Source organism: Hippocampus zosterae, chromosome 3 (genome assembly GCF_025434085.1).
Source record: "Hippocampus zosterae strain Florida chromosome 3, ASM2543408v3, whole genome shotgun sequence".
NCBI lineage: Eukaryota > Metazoa > Chordata > Actinopteri > Syngnathiformes > Syngnathidae > Hippocampus > Hippocampus zosterae.
Genome location: NC_067453.1, coordinates 8,816,447 through 8,843,144, shown reverse-complemented (window position 1 = coordinate 8,843,144; position 26,698 = coordinate 8,816,447). Strand labels below are relative to the sequence as shown.

General features: G+C 39.9%; 1 protein-coding gene across 1 annotated transcript in view; it reads left to right on the top strand.

Annotated features, from left to right (window-relative positions):
• The window catches only part of b4galnt4a (beta-1,4-N-acetyl-galactosaminyl transferase 4a), a 209,985-nt gene that overhangs the window by 94,202 nt on the left and 89,085 nt on the right, over nt 1-26,698 (top strand). The window contains exon 3 of the mRNA XM_052060029.1: nt 26,089-26,187. Coding sequence (XP_051915989.1) covers nt 26,089-26,187 — 99 coding nt within the window. The remainder of the gene's footprint in view (nt 1-26,088; nt 26,188-26,698) is intronic.

The window sequence follows — 26,698 nt, the reverse complement described above, 5'->3', positions numbered from 1 at the left end:
CATGCATGGTAGGCTGATTGGACGCTCTAAATTGTCCCTAGGTGTGAGTGTGGGTGTGGATGGTTGTTCGTCTCTGTGTGCCCTGCGATTGGCTGGCAACTGATTCAGGGTGTCCCCCGCCTACTGCCCGAAGATGGCTGGGATAGGCTCCAGCACCCCCCGCGACCCTAGTGAGGATCAAGCGGTTCAGAAAATGGATGGATGGATGGATTTCCAAAGCTTTGTGGCTTGTACGTGGACAGTGAGTTGTACGGTTTCTTTGGGAAAACAGGTCAACATGTCATCTGTGAGATGGCAGGAGGCTTGCAGATAGATGAAATTGCAACCAGCCTACTTGTTAATATTGACAGAGGCTACATAACAATGTGGGTGCGCAGATATCAGGCCTCAGCGCTAGAAATTACATTTTTATAGACCTTCCAACAGTTCAGAGATCGCTGGAATCCACAGTCGGCCACATTCCGATTCAGTTAACTACAGGTATCAATCCCTGCGGCGAAATTGCTGGATGAAACACTGGCTTGGCCATCTGATTCGGATTGCCTCCTGAACGCCTCCCTGGTGAGGTGTTCCGGGCATGTCCCACCTGGAGGAGACCCAGAGGAAGACCCAGGACACGCTGGAGAGACTATGTCACCCAGCTGGCCTGGGAACGCCTCGGGATCCCCTGGGGAGAGCTGGAAGAAGTAGCTAGGGAGAGGGAAGTCTGGGCTTCCCTGCTAAAGCTCTTGCCCCCGCACCCGGCCCCACATAAGCGGTAGAAGATGGATGGATGGATAGCATGCCTACCATAGAACAAAAGCAATTGGTTGGACGCAATGTGTTTTCTGTCTCATGGACAGTGTAATGCTAGCTTTCACGCCAAGCGGCAGTCACTTTCAACTCTCAAATGTTTGGCCAGCAAAACGTCTCCAGGGTTGGTTGGATTTTATTGAGTGTCAGAAGGACACACACTTTTAATTGTTATAACAAGTCATTCTGTATACTTGTCTAGAGGATTTTTTTTTTAGACATAATTTGGTTTCATTGCATTACTTTCAAATCTCAAGTTGGAAAATTGTGGGATTCTTCTTTAGCAAAGCATGGCTGTGTCAGAATAGTCGTTTCTGTTATGCTGTTTGTAACATTAGACTTGTAAGAGCCCATTGAAAAGAACAAAACCCAAAAATTATTCTGTGTGGTGCACAGCATTTGGGGCGCTGCATTTCGACATATATTAATGTTATAAATTGACACGTAATTGATTCCTGATTGGCAAACAAAATCTCACAGAATCGGTGCAGCCCGAACGTTTATATTTTCCACGTTTATATGCAGCTGCATTTGAATTAATCATAGTCTGTACTTTTTGCGATACTGTTCACATTTATAGAAAAGTGCACGCCTGTGAAAGGCTGCTTTCAGATCAGTCAAGCCGTGAGGTGTTAAATGTGTGATGGAGGAGTTTAATATTTTATATTTTATGCGTGAGACTGACATGTCACTTAAACACTCGTTAAGTTGGCCATTCAGTTTTAGCAGACTGCAAATCCTTCCTGTTTAATCTTGTACCGTCATGCTCCATTACCCAATGTGACCAAAATGTGGCTGAGCTGATCTTAATCATTGTTTCGCTACACTTGTAATGTCGACTGTTTTGAAACATTCTTTTAGACAGAAATATCAGTCCTCATCTTTTGATAAGTGTGGCATGTCTTTCATTGGGTCCCGTAGACATGGAGGTTTGAAAATCGCCAACCAAATCATGCGGTCCATGACAGATTAAAATAGAAAGACATTTTTATCCCAATGGACAAGAAGAGTAATCCCGACGTTTATTGTGAAATTCATTGATGGTGGGGATAAAGCCCAACATTCATAATGTCAATGTTGAGAAAATGACAAACATGCTTTAATAAGTCAAAAGTGACAAAACCTCTCACTCACAGATACAAAACCTTCTAAATAAGAGAATAAATCAAAGTTAAATTAAAAAAATGGAGATAGTCTGTGCATATAATGGCAACAGATGGCCAAAACAAAATAATACTTAGGATTGTATTGTCTTTTTTTTTCCTCTTGGCAAGACCTCCACCCTGCGGTAGGCTCATAATGTCAAGTCAAGTCAAGTCAAGTCAAGTCAACAGTATTTATAGAGCACTTTCGAACAGCCATCGCTGCATACAAAGATGTCGAGAAGAATGACTCGAACAAAGTGTCACAATTGCGTTATGACAGTCCATTAAATGAATTCCTTGCTACATAGTTCATGGTCATCTTATAAAGCTGTTTCCTTGGAATGTGGAGATGATTTACAAAAAGAACCAAGCCTTGGAACAAAGGCAAATTAATGCTTATCCAGTGTTGTAGCGGGGAGGGTCTCAAGAATGCCTTGCTGTCCGTAGTTTGTAATTAAGCTTCAGTTGTTTGAATTTTGTCACTCATTGTTTTGGTTGTATGAGTTTACAGAAAAAATAAATAAATGTAGTCCAGTGGTTAGCACGTCGGCTTCACAGTGCAGAGGTACCGGGTTCGATTCCAGCTCCGGCCTCCCTGTGTGGAGTTTGCATGTTCTCCCCGGGCCTGCGTGGGTTTTCTCCGGGTGCTCCGGTTTCCTCCCACATTCCAAAAACATGTGTGGCAGGCTGATTGAACACTCTAAATTGTCCCTAGGTGTGAGTGTGAGTGCGAGTGGTTTGTTTGTTTCTGTGTGCCCTGCGATTGGCTGGCAACCGATTCAGGGTGTCCCCCGCCTACTGCCCGGAGACGGCTGGGATGGGCTCCAGCACCCCCCGCGACCCTAGTGAGGATCAAGCGGTACGGAAGATGAATGAATGAATGAATGTTCTAATGTTAAAAGAAACTAATCACTGCCTCTACTCTTATGATCAATAAGTATACATTTGGTATATGTTGGTATACAGTCACTTGTAGAATTGACTTCCAATGTTTTCTTGATTCAAGAAGTAGGAACAATAGATTCAGATTTTTTTAAATAACATTTTTTCCCATCTACTGAAAAGGCTGCTATGTTTCCCTAGATGCACATGAAAAATGTTGAGGCTATCAAATTAATTATGGACAAAATTTAAAAAATGTTCTTCGCAAATGGTGTACTTATGGTACTTATCACTTTAATGTTTCAGGGCGAGGCCGTTGAGATCTTTGAAATGGGATTCGACTAATGCCGGGTAGAAAAAAAATGTACCGGTAATCTGGCACATCTAATTTAAATAACATGGTCCTGTTTCTGGAACAAACAAGCTTTACTTTAGTCAACATGGTGGGAGTTATTAATTTCGACCTGCGAGATGTTTGATGACGTCATGATCAATAGAGCCAGTATTCATGTTTTGGTTGTATACACAAAATATTTGTACTTTAAAGATACTTGATACAAATACTGTATCATATTTGTAATATGAAATGTAAATTTCCCCATTGTGGGACGAATAAAGGATATCTTATACAGTAATTTCCTGAAGATTTTCATTAAGCGTTGTTCTGATAGACTCACTCTGACTGGAAAGTAGCTCTTAAATGCAAAGTGGGTGGGTGGGGGGGGGCTTTCTCTATAGGTAAATAAAACAAAATGGATATTTAAGAGGATGTTTTTGCAGTGTTGCAAGCAAAACACATTACCTTCATAACACTCGTTTTAGGATCAACTGTTAGAGAGAGCTTCATACAAGATTTTAATCTTTTGACAAAGTAATTACATTTTCAAAGAGGAGTCTTGGCACAGCTTGGCAAACATACTCGAAGAGAGATCGGCTGAAGTTGCCTTTAATCATAACGTAAGTAGAGCTTGCACGGGGGGGAGAGACGGCATAGTTGAAAGGGATACAAGAGTACAGGAGAGGCAGGATTACAATGCGCAGGACTCAGTTTGCTGGACGAGCGGTTTCGAAACAAAGCGAAATAAGCAGCAGCCGCTTGCCATCTGGGTGAGGCTTCTGCTTTCAATCCAGGCTGATTACTAGTGATGGGGTGTGACAGAGGGCAGCAAGCAAACACAACAGCTGCCACTCATCTTGGACCTTTTTGGTTTTTAAGTGTCACCTAATCATCACTCAGACTGCGGTCTGAGGTACCTGGAGAGAAACTGACCATCTGCTCAGGAATAATGTACATTTCTTGAAAGGATATGCTGACCTTTATGGAGCAATACCCCCAGTACTTGTACACATTAGAATCGGCTGACAAACCACTACTTTCCGATGGTGCAAGAAAGATGCTGCTTCCCAGGGGTTTAAATGGCTTCACATTTCCAGACCGTTTTCTGTGTGTTTGTTTGTTTCTCTGTTTTGTTTGTTTGCACATGGCTTGTATGGGGTATCCTGAATGGAGAGGCTGTGAGAATGCCAAGGACATGCTTTAAAAAGTCAATATGGGGAAACGGTATTGGGCCATGTACACATTACACTTCCAGGGGCTTTTATGGGTCATCATTTTCTAAATCCATAGGCACAGTCGTGAAGCGCGGGGGACGAGTCACGTACTTCCATCCCCTTAAACCATGGCTGTGTAGAATTTCCTGGGTCCCTATACATATATTGTATATATATATACAATACAATACATGCTGATATATATATATTAGAGCTGTCAGTTTAGCGCGTTTTTATTGGCATTAATTTAAATGATCTTTGAAGACACAAAATACATTTTGGAAATCAAGTAGACCACAAAATAGAGCAGACATGTTGCTTATCAGCTACTCGTACACACACACACACACACACACACACACACACACACACACACACACACACACACACACACACACATACGTGTTTTGGTGCATTTTCAGGACGTCCGTTTGTTCACCCGACATATGGGTACATGCCTTTCCCGTGGTCCTACAGGCTCCAAAAAAATATGGTAACCATGAAAAAAAATCAGGAAGACAGCCATCTACTCAGATTTTGGCTAGGACGTAATTTTTTTTTGATTTATGACAAAACTACTACATATGAGGACATTGACAGGTTTTTGTGTATTATGGAGACAGTCACCTCAAACACACTACCATTTCATGTTTTTGTGAATTTTGAGCCCTCTAGATACACATCATTTTCAAGTATATATGACTTATGAAGACCAGCTAAGAGTAAAGTGTGTATTTTTAAATTGACTCATGTTACATACCAACAGTATATGTTAGGCACATGTGTCCAATTGTCATGCTCGGGCATGGGGAGAACTCTACAAAGGAAGGAAGCCCAGATTCAAACATTCAAATACCAATTGCTGAATTATGAGGCGAATGTGCCAAACAGTCGTTCCACCCGTCATCCCTCAAATATTCACATTAATAATACAAGATAGTAAAATAAGCTGTGAAGAAGAAGAGACGGTTAAATATGTGGTCAGTCCACTTTCTTATTTTTTAATTGCTGACAAATATGAAATTATGAACACAGAAAACATGCCACCTCCTCTCCATGACACAAAGCACTGCAATAGATGAGGGTTGTTTGAACTGAAGAAGATTATGTCAAAATGTGAATAATGCGATGAAGAATTTTTAATGAATCTGGCGATATATTGTGCCATGTGTGTAGCAACTTCTTTAGCTACCGTTAGACAAAAGCAACTTTTCAAAAAGTATTGAAATTCTTGAAATAGGATGAATTCAAATGTTTTAGGGTTTTTCCGAAATATCACCTCAAACCTAATAAGCCTATCTTTTGTGAGAAGTTTGTATATCGTACGTACGTTTATATACAGCAGGGGTGTCCAAGGTCGGTCCTCAAGGGCCGCTGTCTTTTTGTTTTCCAGCTCTCCCAGGATGTTCTAGTGCTGCATCAGAGCTGACTGATGAACTGATCATCTGAAACAGGTGTGATGCAGCCGGGAGAGCTGGAAAACAGGCACGACAGTGGCCCTCCAGGCCCAGATCGGGACATGCCTGATATACAGTATAATTTACATGTTCATACATCTTCAAGGATTTTCCAAATTGCTCTTGAAGATCATGAAACAACAAACGTGAAACACAGTATTAAACAACAAATATGAAACCCATAATTGACCATCCCACCCTAAATGCACCATTGCTATTGCTTTAGTTAACTTGAACTGAAATGTACCCACACGTGCTCGCATTTCAATGGACTAGCCATTCATTTCCCTTTTTAATGCAGTTACATCCTGTTGTGGATGTAGTTTTTGATGGACACCCAGCCTCTGTCTTTCAGAGCTGCTGGCTCTGCGTGGAGACAGGACTCACAGCTCGTTTTACCTGAAACTTTATGGCTTGTTATGAAATCAAACATATGTCGCTCAACAGCCTTCACGTCATCATCTGTCCATGTGCGTCTCTTATTCCCACCTGTAAAAGAAGGCATTATTTATTAAAAATGGAAAAATAAAATAATCAAAATAAGATATTCCAGGAAATAATGAGAATTTTGAAAATTTGAGAATTTTGAGAATTTATCTCTCATTCCATTCATGGTCTCCAGAGGGTTCAGTCAGGTCACTTGGTGTCTGGAACATAACATTACGGTGTCAAAATATTCAGCATTCTTCATTCTGACCAGTTAAGAAATGAATAAACATTAATTATCATTGAACATTGCTCACGGGAAAGTTTGGGATGAATATACCACACTATAGAAAGTTAACACTGTTCAGTTCTGTGGAACAGCAATATGGGGAAATTCGAACACAGGTTTTCCAGAGTTAGGTTAAGACAAAAGTCATGTCACCTGAAACACACTCAGGTTTTTCAGGTCTGAAGAAATATGACGACATGACGACTGAAATAATGGAGAGTCCATGTTTCTGATTTATAACTTCTCCTGTGTTTGTCAAAGAAAGCTGAAAACTCAAACCTAGTATATCATGATAAGAAGTAGTAACCTGTTGTAAGGATGAAGTGGATCTCTCACTCCATTCTTGGTTTCCAGAGGGTTCAGTCAGGTACCTGTCAGTTGATGTCTGCAACATAACAACATTACGGTGTCAAAAGTTTCAGCATTCTTCATTCTGACCAGTTAAGAAATGAATAAACATTATTTCTCATTGAACATTGCTCACAGGAGAGTTTGGAAATAATGTACCACACTATAGTAAGTTAACACTGTTCAGCTCTGAGTAACAGCAATATGGGGACATTCGAACACAGGCTCTCCAGAGTTAGGTTAAGACAAAAGTCATGACACCTGAAACACACTCAGGTTTTTCAGGTCTAAAGAAATATGAGGACATGACGACTGAAATCATGGAGAGTCCATGTTTCTGATTTATAACTTCTCCTGTGTTTGTCAAAGAAAGCTGAAAACTCACACCTAGTATATCATGACAAGAAGTAGTAACCTGTTGTAAGGATGAAGTGTATCTATCATTCCATTCATGGTCTCCAGAGGGTTCAGTCAGGTCACTTGGTGTCTGCAACATAACATTACGGTGTCAAAATATTCAGCATTCTTCATTTTGACCAGTTAAGAAATGAATGCATATTAATTATCATTGAACATTGCTCACAGGAGAGTTTGGGATGTATATACCACACTATAGAAAGTTAACACTGTTCAGTTCTGTGGAACAGCAATATGGGGACATTCGAACACAGGCTCTCCAGAGTTAGGTTAAGACAAAAGTTATGTCACCTGAAACACACTCAGGTTTTTCAGGTCTGAAGAAATATGAGGACATGACGACTGAAATCATGGAGAGTCTATGTTTCTGACTTATAACTTCTCCTGTGTTTGTCAAAGAAAGCTGAAAACTCAAACCTAGTATATCATGACAAGAAGTAGTAACCTGTTGTAAGGATGAAGTGTATCTATCATTCCATTCATGGTCTCCAGAGGGTTCAGTCAGGTCACTTGGTGTCTGCAACATAACATTACGGTGTCAAAATATTCAGAATTCTTCATTTTGACCAGTTAAGAAATGAATACATATTAATTATCATTGAACATTGCTCACAGGAGAGTTTGGGATGTATATACCACACTATAGAAAGTTAACACTGTTCTGTTCTGTGGAACAGCAATATGGGGACATTCGAACACAGGCTCTCCAGAGTTAGGTTAAGACAAAAGTTATGTCACCTGAAACACACTCAGGTTTTTCAGGTCTGAAGAAATATGAGGACATGACGACTGAAATCATGGAGAGTCTATGTTTCTGACTTATAACTTCTCCTGTGTTTGTCAAAGAAAGCTGAAAACTCAAACCTAGTATATCATGACAAGAAGTAGTAACCTGTTGTAAGGATGAAGTGTATCTATCATTCCATTCATGGTCTCCAGAGGGTTCAGTCAGGTCACTTGGTGTCTGCAACATAACATTACGGTGTCAAAATATTCAGCATTCTTCATTTTGACCAGTTAAGAAATGAATACATATTAATTATCATTGAACATTGCTCACAGGAGAGTTTGGGATGTATATACCACACTATAGAAAGTTAACACTGTTCAGCTCTGAGTAACAGCAATATGGGGACATTCGAACACAGGCTCTCCAGGGTTAGGTTAAGACAAAAGTCATGACACCTGAAACACACTCAGGTTTTTCAGGTCTAAAGAAATATGAGGACATGACGACTGAAATCATGGAGAGTCCATGTTTCTGATTTATAACTTCTCCTGTGTTTGTCAAAGAAAGCTGAAAACTCAAACCTAGTATATCATGACAAGAAGTAGTAACCTGTTGTAAGGATGAAGTGTATCTATCATTCCATTCATGGTCTCCAGAGGGTTCAGTCAGGTCACTTGGTGTCTGCAACATAACATTACGGTGTCAAAATATTCAGCATTCTTCATTTTGACCAGTTAAGAAATGAATACATATTAATTATCATTGAACATTGCTCACAGGAGAGTTTGGGATGTATATACCACACTATAGAAAGTTAACACTGTTCAGCTCTGAGTAACAGCAATATGGGGACATTCGAACACAGGCTCTCCAGAGTTAGGTTAAGACAAAAGTCATGACACCTGAAACACACTCAGGTTTTTCAGGTCTGAAGAAATATGAGGACATGACGACTGAAATCATGGAGAGTCCATGTTTCTGATTTATAACTTCTCCTGTGTTTGTCAAAGAAAGCTGAAAACTCAAACCTAGTATATCATGACAAGAAGTAGTAACCTGTTGTAAGGATGAAGTGTATCTATCATTCCATTCATGGTCTCCAGAGGGTTCAGTCAGGTCACTTGGTGTCTGCAACATAACATTACGGTGTCAAAATATTCAGCATTCTTCATTTTGACCAGTTAAGAAATTAATACATATTAATTATCATTGAACATTGCTCACAGGAGAGTTTGGGATGTATATACCACACTATAGAAAGTTAACACTGTTCAGTTCTGTGGAACAGCAATATGGGGACATTCGAACACAGGCTCTCCAGAGTTAGGTTAAGGCAAAAGTCATGTCACCTGAAACACACTCAGGTTTTTCAGGTCTGAAGAAATATGACGACATGACGACTGAAATCATGGAGAGTCCATGTTTCTGATTTATAACTTCTCCTGTGTTTGTCAAAGAAAGCTGAAAACTCAAACCTAGTATATCATGATAAGAAGTAGTAACCTGTTGTAAGAATGAAGTGGATCTCTCACTCCATTCATAGTCTCCAGAGGGTTCAGTCAGGTACCTGTCACTTGATGTCTGCAACATAACAACATTACGGTGTCAAAAGTTTCAGCATTCTTCATTCTGACCAGTTAAGAAATGAATAAACATTATTTCTCATTGAACATTGCTCACAGGAGAGTTTGGGAGTAATGTACCACACTATAGTAAGTTAACACTGTTCAGCTCTGAGTAACAGCAATATGGGGACATTCGAACACAGGCTCTCCAGAGTTAGGTTAAGACAAAAGTCATGACACCTGAAACACACTCAGGTTTTTCAGGTCTAAAGAAATATGAGGACATGACGACTGAAATCATGGAGAGTCCATGTTTCTGATTTATAACTTCTCCTGTGTTTGTCAAAGAACATTGAAAATTCAAACCTAGTATATCATGATAAGAAGTAGTAACCTGTTGTAAGGATGAAGTGGATCTCTCACTCCATTCTTGGTTTCCAGAGGGTTCAGTCAGGTACCTGTCACTTGATGTCTGCAACATAACAACATTACGGTGTCAAAAGTTTCAGCATTCTTCATTCTGACCAGTTAAGAAATAAATAAATATTAATTATTATTGAACATTGCTCACGGGAGGGTTTGGGATGAATATACCACACGATAGAAAGTTAACACTGTTCAGTTCTGTGGAACAGCAATATGGGGACATTCGAACACAGGCTCTCCAGAGTTAGGTTAAGACAAAAGTCATGTCACCTGAAACACACTCAGGTTTTTCAGGTCTAAAGAAATATGAGGACATGACGACTGAAATAATGGAGAGTCAATGTTTCTGATTTATAACTTCTCCTGTGTTTGTCAAAGAAAGCTGAAAACTCAAACCTAGTATATCATGATAAGAAGTAGTAACCTGTTGTAAGGATGAAGTGGATCTCTCACTCCATTCTTGATTTCCAGAGGGTTCAGTCAGGTACCTGTCACTTGATGTCTGCAACATAACAACATTACGGTGTCAAAAGTTTCAGCATTCTTCATTCTGACCAGTTAAGAAATGAATAAACATTAATTATCATTGAACATTGCTCACGGGAGAGTTTGGGATGAATATACCACACTATAGAAAGTTAACACTGTTCAGTTCTGTGGAACAGCAATATGGGGACATTCGAACACAGGCTCTCCAGAGTTAGGTTAAGGCAAAAGTCATGTCACCTGAAACACACTCAGGTTTTTCAGGTCTGAAGAAATATGAGGACATGACGACTGAAATCATGGAGAGTCCATGTTTCTGATTTATAACTTCTCCTGTGTTTGTCAAAGAAAGCTGAAAACTCAAACCTAGTATACCATGATAAGAAGTATTAACCTGTTGTAAGGATGAAGTGGATCTCTCACTCCATTCTTGGTCTCCAGAGGGTTCAGTCAGGTACCTTTCACTTGGTTTCTGCAACATAACAACATTACGGTGTAAAAATATTCAGCATTCTTCATTCTGACCAGTTAAGAAATGAAAAAAAACATAATTTCTCATTGAACATTGCTCACAGGAGAATTTGGGAATAATGTACCACACTGTAGAAAGTTAACACTGTTCAGCTCTGAGTAGCAGCAATATGGGGACATTCGAACACAGGCTCTCCAGAGTTAGGTTAAGGCAAAAGTCATGTCACCTGAAACACACTCAGGTTTTTCAGGTCTGAAGAAATATGAGGACATGACGACTGAAATCATGGAGAGTCCATGTTTCTGATTTATAACTTCTCCTGTGTTTGTCAAAGAACATTGAAAATTCAAACCTAGTATATCATGATAAGAAGTAGTAACCTGTTGTAAGGATGAAGTGGATCTCTCACTCCATTCTTGGTTTCCAGAGGGTTTCATCAGGATCGGAACACTTAATGTCTGCAACATAGCAACAGTGCAGTGTCAGAAATATTCAAATTTATTCATCTTGATTAGTTAATAAATGAATAAACATTGTTTTTCATTGAACATCGCTCACAGGAGGGTTTGGGATTAATATAAGACACTATAGAAAGTTAACACTGTTCAGCTCTGTGTAACAGCAATATGGGGACATTCCAAAACAGGCTCTCCAGAATTAGGTCCAGACAAAAATCATGTCACCTGAAACACACTCCGGTTTTTCAGGTCTAAAGAAATATGAGGACATGACGACTGAAATCATGGAGAGTCCATGTTTCTGATTTATAACTTCTCCTGTGTTTGTCAAAGAAAGCTGAAAACTCAAACCTAGTATATCATGATAAGAAGTAGTAACCTGTTGTAAGGATGAAGTGGATCTCTCACTCCATTCTTGGTTTCCAGAGGGTTCAGTCAGGTACCTGTCACTTGATGTCTGCAACATAACAACATTACGGTGTCAAAAGTTTCAGCATTCTTCATTCTGACCAGTTAAGAAATGATTAAATATTAATTATTATTGAACATTGCTCACGGGAGGGTTTGGGATGAATATACCACACGATAGAAAGTTAACACTGTTCAGTTCTGTGGAACAGCAATATGGGGACATTCGAACACAGGCTCTCCAGAGTTAGGTTAAGACAAAAGTCATGTCACCTGAAACACACTCAGGTTTTTCAGGTCTAAAGAAATATGAGGACATGACGACTGAAATCATGGAGAGTCTATGTTTCTGATTTAGAACTTCTGTGTTTGTCAAAGAAAGCTGAAAACTCAAACCTAGTATATCATGATAAGAAGTAGTAACCTGTTGTAAGAATGAAGTGGATCTCTCACTCCATTCATGGTCTCCAGAGGGTTCAGTCAGGTCACTTGGTGTCTGCAACATAACATTACGGTGTCAAAATATTCAGCATTCTTCATTCTGACCAGTTAAGAAATGAATAAACATTAATTATCATTGAACATTGCTCACGGGAGAGTTTGGGATGAATATACCACACTATAGAAAGTTAACACTGCTCAGTTCTGTGGAACAGCAATATGGGGACATTCGAACACAGGCTCTCCAGAGTTAGGTTAAGGCAAAAGTCATGTCACCTGAAACACACTCAGGTTTTTCAGGTCTGAAGAAATACGAGGACATGACGACTGAAATCATGGAGAGTCCATGTTTCTGATTTATAACTTCTCCTGTGTTTGTCAAAGAAAGCTGAAAACTCAAACCTAGTATATCATGATAAGAAGTAGTAACCTGTTGTAAGAATGAAGTGGATCTCTCACTCCATTCATGGTCTCCAGAGGGTTCAGTCAGGTCACTTGGTGTCTGCAACATAACATTACGGTGTCAAAATATTCAGCATTCTTCATTCTGACCAGTTAAGAAATGAATAAACATTAATTATCATTGAACATTGCTCACGGGAGAGTTTGGGAAGAATATACCACACTATAGAAAGTTAACACTGTTCAGTTCTGTGGAACAGCAATATGGGGACATTCGAACACAGGCTCTCCAGAGTTAGGTTAAGGCAAAAGTCATGTCACCTGAAACACACTCAGGTTTTTCAGGTCTGAAGAAATATGAGGACATGACGACTGAAATCATGGAGAGTCCATGTTTCTGATTTATAACTTCTCCTGTGTTTGTCAAAGAAAGCTGAAAACTCAAACCTAGTATATCATGATAAGAAGTAGTAACCTGTTGTAAGGATGAAGTGGATCTCTCACTCCATTCTTGGTCTCCAGAGGGTTCAGTCAGGTACCTTTCACTTGGTGTCTGCAACATAACAACATTACGGTGTCAAAATATTCAGCATTCTTCATTCTGACCAGTTAAGAAATGAAAAAAACATCATTTCTCATTGAACATTGCTCACAGGAGAATTTGGGAATAACGTACCACACTGTAGAAAGTTAACACTGTTTAGCTCTGAGTAACAGCAATATGGGGACATTCGAACACAGGCTCTCCAGAGTTGGGTTAAGACAAAAGTCATGTCACCTGAAACACACTCAGGTTTTTCAGGTCTAAAGAAATATGAGGACATGACGACTGAAATCATGGAGAGTCTATGTTTCTGACTTATAACTTCTCCTGTGTTTGTCAAAGAAAGCTGAAAACTGAAACCTAATATATAATGATAAGACGTAGTAACCTGTTTAAGTAACCTTTCTTGATCTTCAGAAGGTTTCATCAGGATCGGAACACTTAATGTCTGCAACATAGCAACAGTGCAGTGTCAGAAATATTCAAATTTATTCATCTTGATTAGTTAATAAATGAATAAACATTGTTTTTCATTGAACATCGCTCACAGGAGGGTTTGGGATTAATATAAGACACTATAGAAAGTTAACACTGTTCAGCTCTGTGTAACAGCAATATGGGGACATTCGAAAACAGGCTCTCCAGAATTAGGTCCAGACAAAAATCATGTCACCTGAAACACACTCCGGTTTTTCAGGTCTAAAGAAATATGAGGACATGACGACTGAAATCATGGAGAGTCCATGTTTCTGATTTATAACTTCTCCTGTGTTTGTCAAAGAAAGCTGAAAACTCAAACCTAGTATATCATGATAAGAAGTAGTAACCTGTTGTAAGGATGAAGTGGATCTCTCACTCCCTTCTTGGTCTCCAGAAGGTTCAGTCAAGATCCCGTCACTTGGTGTCTGCAACATAACACCATTACGGTGTCAAAATATTCAGCGTTCTTCATTCTGACCAGTTAAGAAATCAATAAACATTATTTCTCATTGAACATCTCTCACAGGAGGGTTTGGGATTAATATACCACACTATAGAAAGTTAACACTGTTCGGCTCTGTGGAACATCAATATGGGGGCATTCGAACACAGGCTCTCCAGTGTTAGGTCCAGACAAAAGTCATTTCACCTGATCACACTCTGGTTTTTCAGGAACATTACAGTATCAGAAATATTCTAAAAAGTATTCTACAGTAACTGAAGAAGTATGAGGGCATGACTGAAATCATGAAAATCAACATTATAGCAACCATAGAGTGTCAGAAATATGTTGTAGTTACATGACTTTTGAATAAATTAAACTTCATACACAGCACAAGCCGGCTCTTTATGGTAGTTACCACTGTACAGCTCTTATAGCTAACAATTTCAGGACAATAGACATGACTGAGTTCAAATAATAAAGACAACACCCGAAACATACTCTTTCAGACTAAAACAATGTAATGACTGAAAAATAATTCCGGTGACCATTCGTTGTTTTCAACTAAGTAGAGACTTTTGATGGGCAGTACAAATTGCTGATAAAAATGTGGATTTGTCAAACAGCTACCACAGCCTTCTTCAATCAGGTGAAATAAGCATTATGAAGGAAGTTTAAAGGCATCCAATTTTCCTCGACTATTACGGATAGTATGCGTTTTTATGAATTGTGATATTTGGTGAAGCACAATATTTTAACAGAAGCCGAATAATTTCTATTTCTATTTTTTCATTCCAGGATATTCCTGGTTCTACATGGCAATACAATATTCTCAATAATTGAATGATAATGGCTGCTAAACATTTTCTTCAAAAGTACTTCAATTATTTTTGCTCCAATATGATCAATGGCATAAAAAAAACACGCTGTTGTTTATTGTGACATTTTTGGGGTAAATACAATGTACGAATAAAATCTGTCACTGTGACAGGCTTTGGTTGCAGCTCTTGTCATGTGCTTGCGGTAGCCATAAGAATTAGATAGCAGGTAGATTGATAGCATACCTTTATAATCATTGATCCACTGGGCTTTCAAACAAGGCTTGTTGACTCCAGATAAAAGGAGCAGCCTCAGATTCAGGGCTCAGTCTGGTTCTTCTTTGTGAGATTATCACCACCAGTAAACATCTACAATGGAAAGTGAGAAGAAGTCAGCCAGACAAGCAAGCACAATATTATGGCAGCACTTATTTTGGCTCAGAAAGTACTGAGCCAAAGGAATATTATTTTCTTCCTCAAAAATACAAAAATTCATTTCATCAAACATTTGCTGGTCAGACTAATAGATTCGGGCAAACCATTTGTCAGGCAGATAACAATGTAAAATTAAAATAGAGTAACACAATATTGTCTTGACCAAATGTACCAACAAAGCTGAATTCTGCTATAATTTCATTGCAAACGTTTGTTTGTTTTTTCATTGAAACGGTGTACAATTGAATCAGCACAAGAATAAACAGTGTAAATACACCGGGCTTAGCGTAAATGCTAGAAGTGCCTGGCCCACTTTCATTAGGCTACCTGTACTAACTAATTTAAATTAACTGCAATCGAATAAAACAAATACTGCACTGAAATAAACATATGGCACCAAAACCAAGTTCCACAGACTGTGTTGTTAAAGATTTAGAAAAGTTTTCCAGAACCTTGCCTGCAGGACATGTCCACATTACTTTTACTGGAAGCTTATTAGCATGCTAACGATCGAGCTAGCTAGCTAGCTAGCTGTCTTATTGAATGATATTACCTTTGGTGGGCACTGTTAAACACGGTTATAGGAAACAACTTCTATGTTACGGTAAGATAAACGAAAAGGAATTGCTTACCCGATGGTCATCCATGCGTGGTCGTGTTTGAGAGTAGGATTGTCTGGGTGCTTCACATGTTGGATTTTCTGTGACTGCTAATTGATGTGACTTATCAGGACGAGGGCGGGGAAAATGTGTGAGTCAGTCCGAAAAAGATGACATTTGAGGTCCTGCACAATGACGTCACTGAAAGTGTGTTAAAAGTGTGTTAAGTACCGAAGTTGGCCACTAGTTTTCCAAATGAAAAGTGAGTCGAAAGTTAAACACACTGAAACACACAATTTCTGAAAATTGTGCTCTTTCAGGACATCACTTATTTTTGGTGTGGGAGTATCCTCGTGAGCTCTAGAGTAGTGTAGACTGCGTGGAAATATGAGGACGCGAAAAATGTCCTCATTTTTCCACAGGTCCTCATTGTGAAGGTGTGTTATCATAAAATTGTCCTGAGATGTCATGAATACAAACGCATACACACACACACACACACACACACACACACACACACACACACACACACACACACACACACACACACACACACACATACAATGCTGGAATTAATACAGTATGTCCTTCTTCCCTTGCAATGAACAGAGTGCTGTTTGGTCCACTCTCTCAATGACTGCACTCACATTATGGACGAACGCCGCAAAAGCCGCCACCTGCGCTGGGCGAATGCGGAGGTTTTATAGAAGGGACAGATTCTCCCTTGGGCAATTAAGCTCATCTCCCTCCGCTTGCTTGTGAAAATTAACCGACTTGGCATTGGTTTTTAATGTCCACTGTGTGGCGTGTCCCATCTCAAACTGTAAATGATTCCTCTTCACTGAAATGTTCACTGCACACGCGTCTGCCTGTTCTTGTGCTTATGTTTTTTTTTTTATTATTAGGGAAGTCAAGTTGCCTATTTAGATCAAAATCACTAATTGTACTAACTTATCCCTAAATGGCCCTAACTTGAATGCTGTGGTGTTATGGAAGTGTAACGCAATAGTCAGGTTATCACTGGATTCTTACTTTTGCAAGGCAGTATTCTGTCTGCAATTCGGGGTTACGCAGGGATTTTATGCAATGTTCCATCCCCCCGACCCAAAAAAAAGCTCAAGTTTACTGCAATTAATGGTGGTTTTTGGTTGTTACACTTGTAGTAGCACTTTCATTTTTTATTTTCCCTTGTAAATAGTGTTTTTCTAATACCATAATAAAAAAAACAAAAAACAAAACTTATTGTTCTTATGTTCCTTCTTCTCCTCTCATCTTGGCAGTTGCCGTTAATCTTCCAAACAATGAATTGAAGCCACAGACTCTATCAGACCCATTATCGACTGCGGCAGTCTTTTCTTATTTATGTTCCATTTTTCATTTTACCTCTCTTCCTCACTCAGGCACTCTGCTGTTGTCTCAGTGACCGCTATGTAATGCCTTGGATGAATAATGCAGGCGGCAAACAAAAATAGAAGCACTGATTTTTTTTTATTCTTCGCTCAGAATTCAACTGAATAATCGTAACTAAATCTTTTTTTTTAACACTGCCAAAAGAAAATTGGAATTTGGATGTGAATGTATTGTGACTCTGCAAGCAGTATTGATACCAAGCAGACTAAAACGACTGATTGCAAGATCATAGCTCTGATGCTCTGATTTCACTTCAGTAATTTGTAGTGCTGAGCCAAGCTTGGCGGGACACTCTTAATGGCTACCTGAGGTGATCGGGGTCATTTTAGCACCCGATCTGTTAAATCTCAGTATTTCTCTTCCATGTGCAACAGTGTTATTTTGCCATTTAAAGTGTCTAAAGAAGTATCCGAATTCAGTCACACTCTGCTCGTATATGCAAGGGGCGACTACAATGGCTTCGTTGTGGTCGGAGTCTCGCAGCCTTTACTTTACTCGATGATATGTTGAACCATAGCCATTTTAGTGGGGCACGGCCTGCACTGTGGAATAGTTACATCACTGATCCAGTTCCAGTATGTACAAAGTTTGACGCTGCAATCTTTGGTCAGAAAATCAGACCAAGCAGCCTGGATTGATTGCCAGTCACTCATAGAGACAGACAACCGTTCAAACTTGCCTTCAAACTGTCATTCAGTGGGAACTGAGCCATGCTGCCTGCACAGAAAGTGAACACACCACTAAGACAAGATACTTCACTCAATGTTTTTTTTTTGACCAATAGTTAATACAGAGCAATCATTCATTCATTGCAGAATCTAAAATGTTTTTCTCCTTAAATCTACATAACCAATATGGAGTACGAATAGTTTTGCACACAACTCAGGCTGCCCAAGCCTTTTTGCATGAACTGATGAATACTTTTCAGATGAGAAGTGAAACATCTTCCAAAACAAAAATTTCGGTTCACTTTCAATTCAGTCTTGATTGCAGACAAAGGAGGTCCATATCGATCGAATACAAATATAAACAGATTAAAACGATTAGGAAATACAGTATATAAAAAGATAAAAAGAAACATCAAATAAATGATGGAAAATAGTCAATTTAGTTCATATATAGGCTGTCTCGCCTGTACTTTCTTAGCCTGGATGGCTGGTTAAAGCCTCTATGATAGCGTTCCCTGAGTTCTCCAGGTGTTACATAATCAGATCCAGCTGCTATCCATTCAATACCCTAAAAATAGACTGTATGAATGAGAATGTTCACAAGGAAGCACTTTTGGGTAATATTTTCCTTAGTCCCTAGCCTTTGTCAGTCACACAGTGCATTGGACGCGACTGGCAAATGCCAACGTTTGCATTGCCCTATGGGGCTTTAATGTTAAAGATCTATGAAATCTGCCTAGCAACAGACTTGCAAACATGCGACGTGACAAATGTTGCACTACTTGTCTTTACAGTGCTACTCTCGACTGCATTAGAGAGAGACTATTAAAATATGAACGCACTTGTCAGTTGAGATGCTGAGGTTGGAAACATTCCAAGTATTTTGTGTCAATAGTCAAGGAGGTTTGTGGGTGCAAATCAGTGCTCCTGAGCATGAGGAGCACTTTTGCTGTTTTCACTGTTGAACTGCAAAGTGTTTAGGCAAAAGTAGCCTTTCCTTTCCAGAATATTGAAGTGGGTGTTAAGATTGTAACACCCTCTGATTGTTCAGTGTTCTGCGCCCTGTGTCCAACTTGTCCTCTGTATTGCCAAGTCTCATTTTGCTCATTCTCACAGTCTATTGGTTCGTTTTCAGTTGTCAGTTTCTGTGACTCTTTTCATGACATTGATGTATTAGAAGCTGCTCCATTCCTATCATGCTCTTCCACTGACATGTCCAATAATGTGCCAATCAAATCTTAAAGCAAAGAGACAGCACATCTTTTTGCAGTGTACGCTTTAAATTTCAACACCTCTGAGGTCATCTAAGTCTGACTTTACAATTTAACTCTGCGTGTGTTTTGCTTAACCAGCCTGGCTTAACCAGCCAGAATTTGTACTTGTGCTTCTCATGCAATGCACGGCAAAACGCTTTGTGGCAAATTGCGAAATAACCACTGCGTATTTAATTTGACTCACCGTGTTGGCAACTAAATTCGCCCTTAGCCATTGTGTCATATGTGGTCATGATTTTCTCAAACACACGTTTTAAAAATAAAACTGTACCCAAGTACAGCGGCATACAAACAGCAAAGAGACATTCACGAGTGCAAAGTAAAGTGTGCGACGTATAATTATGCAGACTAACCTTTCTGAATTTTACTTGCACTTAGCACAAGAGTCTCCTGCTTTAGTGTTCTATTCAGAGACACGAGGGTTCTGACAAAATATAAAAAGGGTATACAGTAAATTGCTGCTTATGAGTTTCCGCCTGAGTGTCAAAGGAAAACGATTTTCAAATATGTGTAAAAATGAATACAAATAGAGAAATAGGCAGTAGATATATTTGCCAATCTACTCGGGGTGGGGGAAAAAAAGCTCACAATGCAATACCGTCGCGAGGTGTTTGAGATTTTCTTTTGTGATTCACGCACTTATCCTATTAACAGGGCAGCAAAAAGATTAAATTGTCAAATGTACTTGCCAAAACAGTGATGAATGAAGAAATCCAAATGTCAAACGTGTCTACTTCAACACAGTGCTGAGCGTGAAGACAGATGAAGAGTGTCGATGGCTGTCATGGCCGCCTGCCATACTGGATTAGTTGATTTTTGACCCAACCAAAATATTACATACAGGCATATAATGTTTAATTTGAACCCACAATTTGGTTAGTTTCCCAAGAAATAACGCAGAATTTTGGCCCAACACAAAAAATCCAAAAATTGAGTCAATGAAATAACCCAACTGTTTTTAGAGTGCAGATCTGAGCTCTACTTACTCCCTTTGCCTCGGTCTAGCACTTGGACTCGAACCCTCCCTGCAGTCCTGTGTTTGTTTGTGTTAATAAGGGAGAATCATCAGACTCATTGATATATTCTAGGACACACTGGCTCTTTATTTTTGCTCTGATCAGGAAGGACACAAGTGTGTACGTGTGTCTGCACTGTGTGAACATGCATGAAGGGAACAGCTAAATCCCAGTGCAGCGGTGAAATGGATTGATAAGTCAGTCTGCCAATCAATCATGGACTCATTTGGAATCGTGCATGACATTGCATGCAACAACCATGTTTAACTACTGGTAGTATTAAGCGTTGTGAGCTTCAATTTTCCCAAGTTCACCTTGTTTTAAATCATGTAATGTTCTAAGTGAAAGTCATTTGGCTGATAGCGTTATAAAGATTTCATAAACGGTTGCTTTCACTCGCGTGATTTGTCTTCCCCAGGTTTGCTGTTTTGCAATTTTTCAATACGTGAGACACTTTAACAAGCTCCTTAACATCAGTCTTTATAACCACAGACACATGATGATACCGTTCTTGGGCTCAGTGCCAGGACAAATTAGGTCTGCTTCTAATTTCAAGACCAAAAAAATCTCCGTCTTATAGTTATAGATGATATTCAGTTATAAGGGCAAAAATAAGGCGCAACCTTAGGTCAACAACTTAAACTGAGGCTTTGTAGTTGCATCGATTAGCAGACTTCAGGTCGATTTAGCTGAACAAGCATTTTTGTCAAATGAATGGACAAGATCATTACTTTTCCAGGATAATCATATATTATCTGCTTTGCAGCCATCATCGTCTGGTTGGCCTGATAATGAAAGCTGATTAGCTGTCAGCTCAATTGTCCTCTCACATGCATCCCTGTTCACCAATGTCACAGCAACTTTTGCAAAGTCATCACATTTCATGTTTTTTTTCTTTAATCATTCTAAAAGTAGGTGCTGGATTTTGTCAGTGTGACTTTAGTATTTTCAAATCTCCATGTACAGTATTGTGATAATGGGTCTTGGGCAGCTATTAGATTTGCTGTTATGACAGGCAATCAGATCTTTACTGAGGCTGAAATGTGAAAGAAAATGGCATGCCATTGTGCAGTTACTTTGCCCATCTATTTATTAGTTGCCTTTGTGATTGTGTCGAGTGGACATTTACATTTATGGCATAATGACTCAAATTCTCAAACAAATAACATCACTAGCCATGTTGAACTGACTCTGTTCACCTTAATTTAGAGTTGCAATCAAACGATGGAGCATTCATTCTTACAATGTCCATAACTTCTGTTTCCATGCCAGTGTTGCACTAAGCAGAATTTCTCTGCCTTGGAACGGCTGTGACATGGTCTGAATTCAAATGTAAGCTTTGGCTGATGTCATGCTGTTCTTCCTCAAGCCACAAATCCATTGAAAGTGTCCACAGGGCCTCAGCTGGTTGCAGTCAAGGGGTGCACGCTGTTTTGCCTCAGTTGCTTCCAGATACCATAAGAAACAGTCATGGCCACATTTGATTATTATACTATTCTCTTATCAGCACTTGTCTGGTGGCAGTTTGGATTGGCCATTCTCCTATATTGTCGAAAACGAGAAGAAAGAAAATTGGATACATATAACATTGCTACATTCTAAATGTTGCTTTCATTAAATTCAGATGCCATCAGATTGAGGATGACTATATGACACAATTAACATATTTGAAAGCTTTACAATCAGGCTGTCAAATTCATTTTTGTCTTGGCCAGATTGTAGTTACCGTTTCCCTTGAAGCGGCGTTATGACTGTGAAACCGTAAAAATAAGTCACGAATAATAGTTTCTTTAACTACTTACAGTATGTTACTGTAATGTGGGGTTTGGAAACGAGAAACTGCTCACAGTATCTGTTATTTATTACATATGACATATTACATATGACATTTTGTAACAGATATTAGGAAGCATAAAATGATGCGGCGGGCCAGATTTGGCTCTCTGGCCTTGAGTTTGACACCTGTGCTTTAGATCATCATCAATATTTTTATTATTATTGTTAATTGAAAGTTCCTCCTCCATTTTAATTTCCCTACCCAGTGAGGCAATTGCCTTCACACTGGTTTCTGCATGTGCCTTGCCGATAGAGGTCAGAACGTGCCTGTTCACGGCATGCGTCGGACTCTTTTAGTTACTCTGGTAGCTGACAGAAGGGAAGTCTGTTGTCACACTTCTTCATCATTAGTTTCCCTTCCTTCCCTCATCTTGCTCCCTTGAAAGTTAAAAAAAGTAATCAAAGAGTCAGCATCTGACAGCTGTCGACTCACTTCTCCTGCTCCCAAAAAATATTTTGCAAAAACTGGCACCTTCTCGACAGATACCCTCAGTTGCAGGGTACTGAAAACCCCTCAAACTTGTCACAGGGGAGGCACACATTTTTAAAATCGCTGCTAAATGGAAGATGCTTCACCACTTATTTGCTCCCCTGGTCCTACCATAGAAACAGCAGGCTTTTATCTCCTCTTTGCAGAGAACTTTTTGCTCCCCACTGGTCCGTCGTGTCCTTCACATGACCGTGTTAACTTTAATATGCCTCAGAGCATATGTAGACATTCGGTGGTGGCGTTGCACAGCACATTTGTGTAGATATTGCAGTCTTTGGGGAGGAGGTCCTTTTCAAAAGACTCAACAGCACTCTGGAAAAAGTTCTTGTTTTCTTTCATTGTCAAAACGAGTCTAACAAAACTGTATAGACTGAAGGAGTTACTAATGTTAGCGAAACAAAACCCTTTGCACACATACACCAGCGACTCGTACGCCTCAAAATATGTTGTCTATGTACTAAGTTACGAATTTGACAAAGCGTAGGAGTCTTAAAAGCACTAATGCAGCGACACCACTGTAGTCTGCCATTATTTTAACTTTTCAAGTTTCCCTGCAGGGCGGCCCGGTAGTCCAGTGGTTAGCACGACGGCCTCACAGTGCAGAGGTACCGGGTTCGATTCCAGCTCCGACCTCCCTGTGTGGAGTTTGCATGTTCTCCCTGGGCCTGTGTGGGTTTTCTCCGGGTGGTCCGGTTTCCTCCCACATTCCAAAAAAACATGTGTGGCAGGCTGATTGAGCACTCTAAATTGTCCCTAGGTGTGAGTGTGAGCGTGGATGGTTGTTCGTCTCTGTGTGCCCTGTGATTGGCTGGCAACCGATTCAGGGTGTCCCCCGCCTACTGCCCGGAGACAGCTGGGATTGGCTCCAGCACCCCCCGCGACACTAGTGAGGATCAAGCGGTTCGGAAGATGAATGAATAAATGAATGAATGAAAAAGTTTCCCTGCATACTTAAACCTACACAAAAAGGATAACTGAATCATTCTCACAAACACCCACTTTTATGTCTGTAAATGACAGTAAATGATCTTGCCGTGGTTATTGTATGATAACCACAGCAAAATCAACTCTCAACCAAGACCAGGTATGGTTGGTTAGGTTTGTAGTAACTGTTAAGAATCATGATTTACTGTACATATGTCCTATTTGTAATGCCATGCAATTAACAACAAATGCAAATATTGGACATCAGAAACGTCACTGGCTAGTTGCCGTCAACAAACGGGATGTCAAGTAGTGTTTGGCTGCACTTCAGATATATGAAGCACTGAGCATTCTGAGAGTGGTAAGTGTGCATGATGAGCTCTCATTATAATGCTCCGTCTACTAAAAAGCCTCGACAGTGGTGCCCAGGCGGGGAATGCAACAACTTTAGTACCAAATTGTGGCGATGAAGGGATCTGTCATGTTTGTGGCCTTGAAGAAAAGCGGCGGTTTTAAGACATGGATGGGAATGATGCCAACCCTCCCGGTTTCATCAGAGGTCTCCTTAAAAATAAATACAACCCCTGACATCGAGGTCAGCTAATAGGCCCTCATGGCTTCATGTATCCTAGTTCATTCTTACACACATAAACTCTGTGCTGGAGTTATCTGGAAAAGTGCGTTGAGATTCCATACCTCACACATCTCTTAGTTTCAAATGTGTTTGGGTTTGCTTTTGGACATACAGAGTGTTTTCGGGATCATGTTTTTAGCACACTTTCAAAAACAAACGACGGGTAAAGTAACAAAGATGACAGGGCAAATTGCAGAAATTCATAAGCACATTATTGCTATCAGTGGCCATGTGCAAAATGCCAAAGAAGTGATTGTTTCATGCATATTGCCCTGTTTGTTTTTTGCTTTTTTTTGTAATCAGCATTGAGCACAGCAATCAGGAGGATGCACAAAGACATTTTGACTCAAATTATGTAGAAGTTCAATTTTGTTGAGACACTGCTTGGACTTTCTGTAACATACAACACCGGATGCCTTTGCTAGAACCAAATCAGTAATAATTTTGAGGAACACTGTCTTTAATTTCAACAATATTTATTATTTAATGTTAAATAATCTGTAAAGCGCTTTTGTTTCAGCCGCAGCTTTTATGAAAGCATTATATAAATAAAGATGTATTATAAGGTGAAACTGTTTTGCTTGGCAACTGATGGTAGTAATGTAGTAAGTGGAATAAAATCATCGATTATCAAACCCGACATCGGAAAATGCTTACTTTATATTCATCTTCCGAGCCGCTTGATCCTCACTAGGGTCGCGGGGGGTGCTGGAGCCTATCCCAGCTGTCTTCGGGCAGTAGGCGGGGGACACCCTGAATCGGTTGCCAGCCAATCGCAGGGCACACAGAGACGAACAACCATTCGCACTCACACTCACACCTAGGGACAATTTAGAGTGTTCAATCAGCCTGCCACGCATGTTTTTGGAATGTGGGAGGAAACCGGAGCACCCGGAGAAAACCCACGCAGGCCCGGGGAGAACATGCAAACTCCACACAGGGAGGCCGGAGCTGGAATCGAACCCGGTACCTCTGCACTGTGAAGCCGACGTGCTAACCACTGGACTACCGGGCCGCCCTTACTTTATATTGTCTGGATTAAATTACTTTGAGTTTCTCCTTTAGGGAATTCATTAAAACATTACTCCCTTGCCTCTAGCTTCTTCCGAATACTGCAGCAAGGCTTCTCACGGAGTCCAAACAGAGGAGATCACATCATCCCCATCGTTTGTTCATTTAGCATCGTTATATCGATTGCTGCAAATTGTAGAATTGACTTTTAGATTTTACAGATTACTTAGTTCCTGTTGTTGTGTCCTTTCTTTGTCAGGTTTCCTCAACCGGTTTTAGGTTATGTGTGATAGAACGAATGAGAGTTGCTAAACCGTATTAATATTTGTGATTGTGTGAAATTTTGTTCGAAATGTGTTTTAAAAGGTGCTAAATCAATTTATCACGCAAAAGTGGTGGATTTGTGTAGTTTTTGTCCGTTTTCTGTTAAAAATGGTGCAGCGTACTCCCTCAAATGGTGGATTAAGAATGAATGTTGAAGACGGTTCGAGAGGTTTCAAGAAGGGAAATAACCCTTAGCATGAGAATGCGTGCTGTCCTCAGCTGAGTATAATGGACAGTTTAAGCTTCTAGCACTCCCATCAATAAGACAGGCCTGCGGTTTAAGCTAATGATGGTACTTCATCTCTGTTATTGAGAGTATACATGATGATGGATGGATTTTGTGCCTCTGTGCAGAGATGGATGTGTGAGTCGATGGCAGGATTAAACCGCTGATTTAGACTCAGGTTTTCCTTGCATAAGTGTCTCTTTAGGATGAATTATCTTGTAATTTGAGGGAAATAAGTATGTTGAATTTCCTTCTCTTCAAGGATGAAGAGCCGATTACAGGAGTTTCCAACGGCAGAGGCCACTCCCGCATCCGCAAGTTTCTTTCTGAGCAGCATCAGAAATTGCCATGGAAACCAGAGGTAATTTTTTTTTTCGGGGGGAGGAAGGGTCATCCTCAATCAGACTTGAGTATTTGTTGTGAGGGCCTGCTATCTTTTACACAAAGGTGCTGTTGCTTTGTCTATTTGTGACTCATCACCCAATATTGGTGACTCACACAGTGCAAACAAGTAAAACTTGAATAGTCAAACTTAACGCGAAAGCATATCATTGGTATTCCGGAAAACATTTTCCTCTTGTGAAATATGATTTCACTGAAAATGCGATGTTTCTTTGCTTCATGTTACAAAGAAAGTTCCTCATTCACATCTGAGCTCTTTTATTTAGGAAATATGTACCTGTACATGCCAGGAATTAAATTTCACCAAAACCCATTAAAAGATGGCAGACAGGGCTACTGAGCGGTTACTTTTTCTGTAGATAAGGAAAAAGCTATATCCGGTTCATCCGCTTTAATCAAGTACCGGTATGTTTTTATGTGCAATGTTAACCTTCCTCTGCACTCTCCCCTCTGAATCACCACCGTGTTTT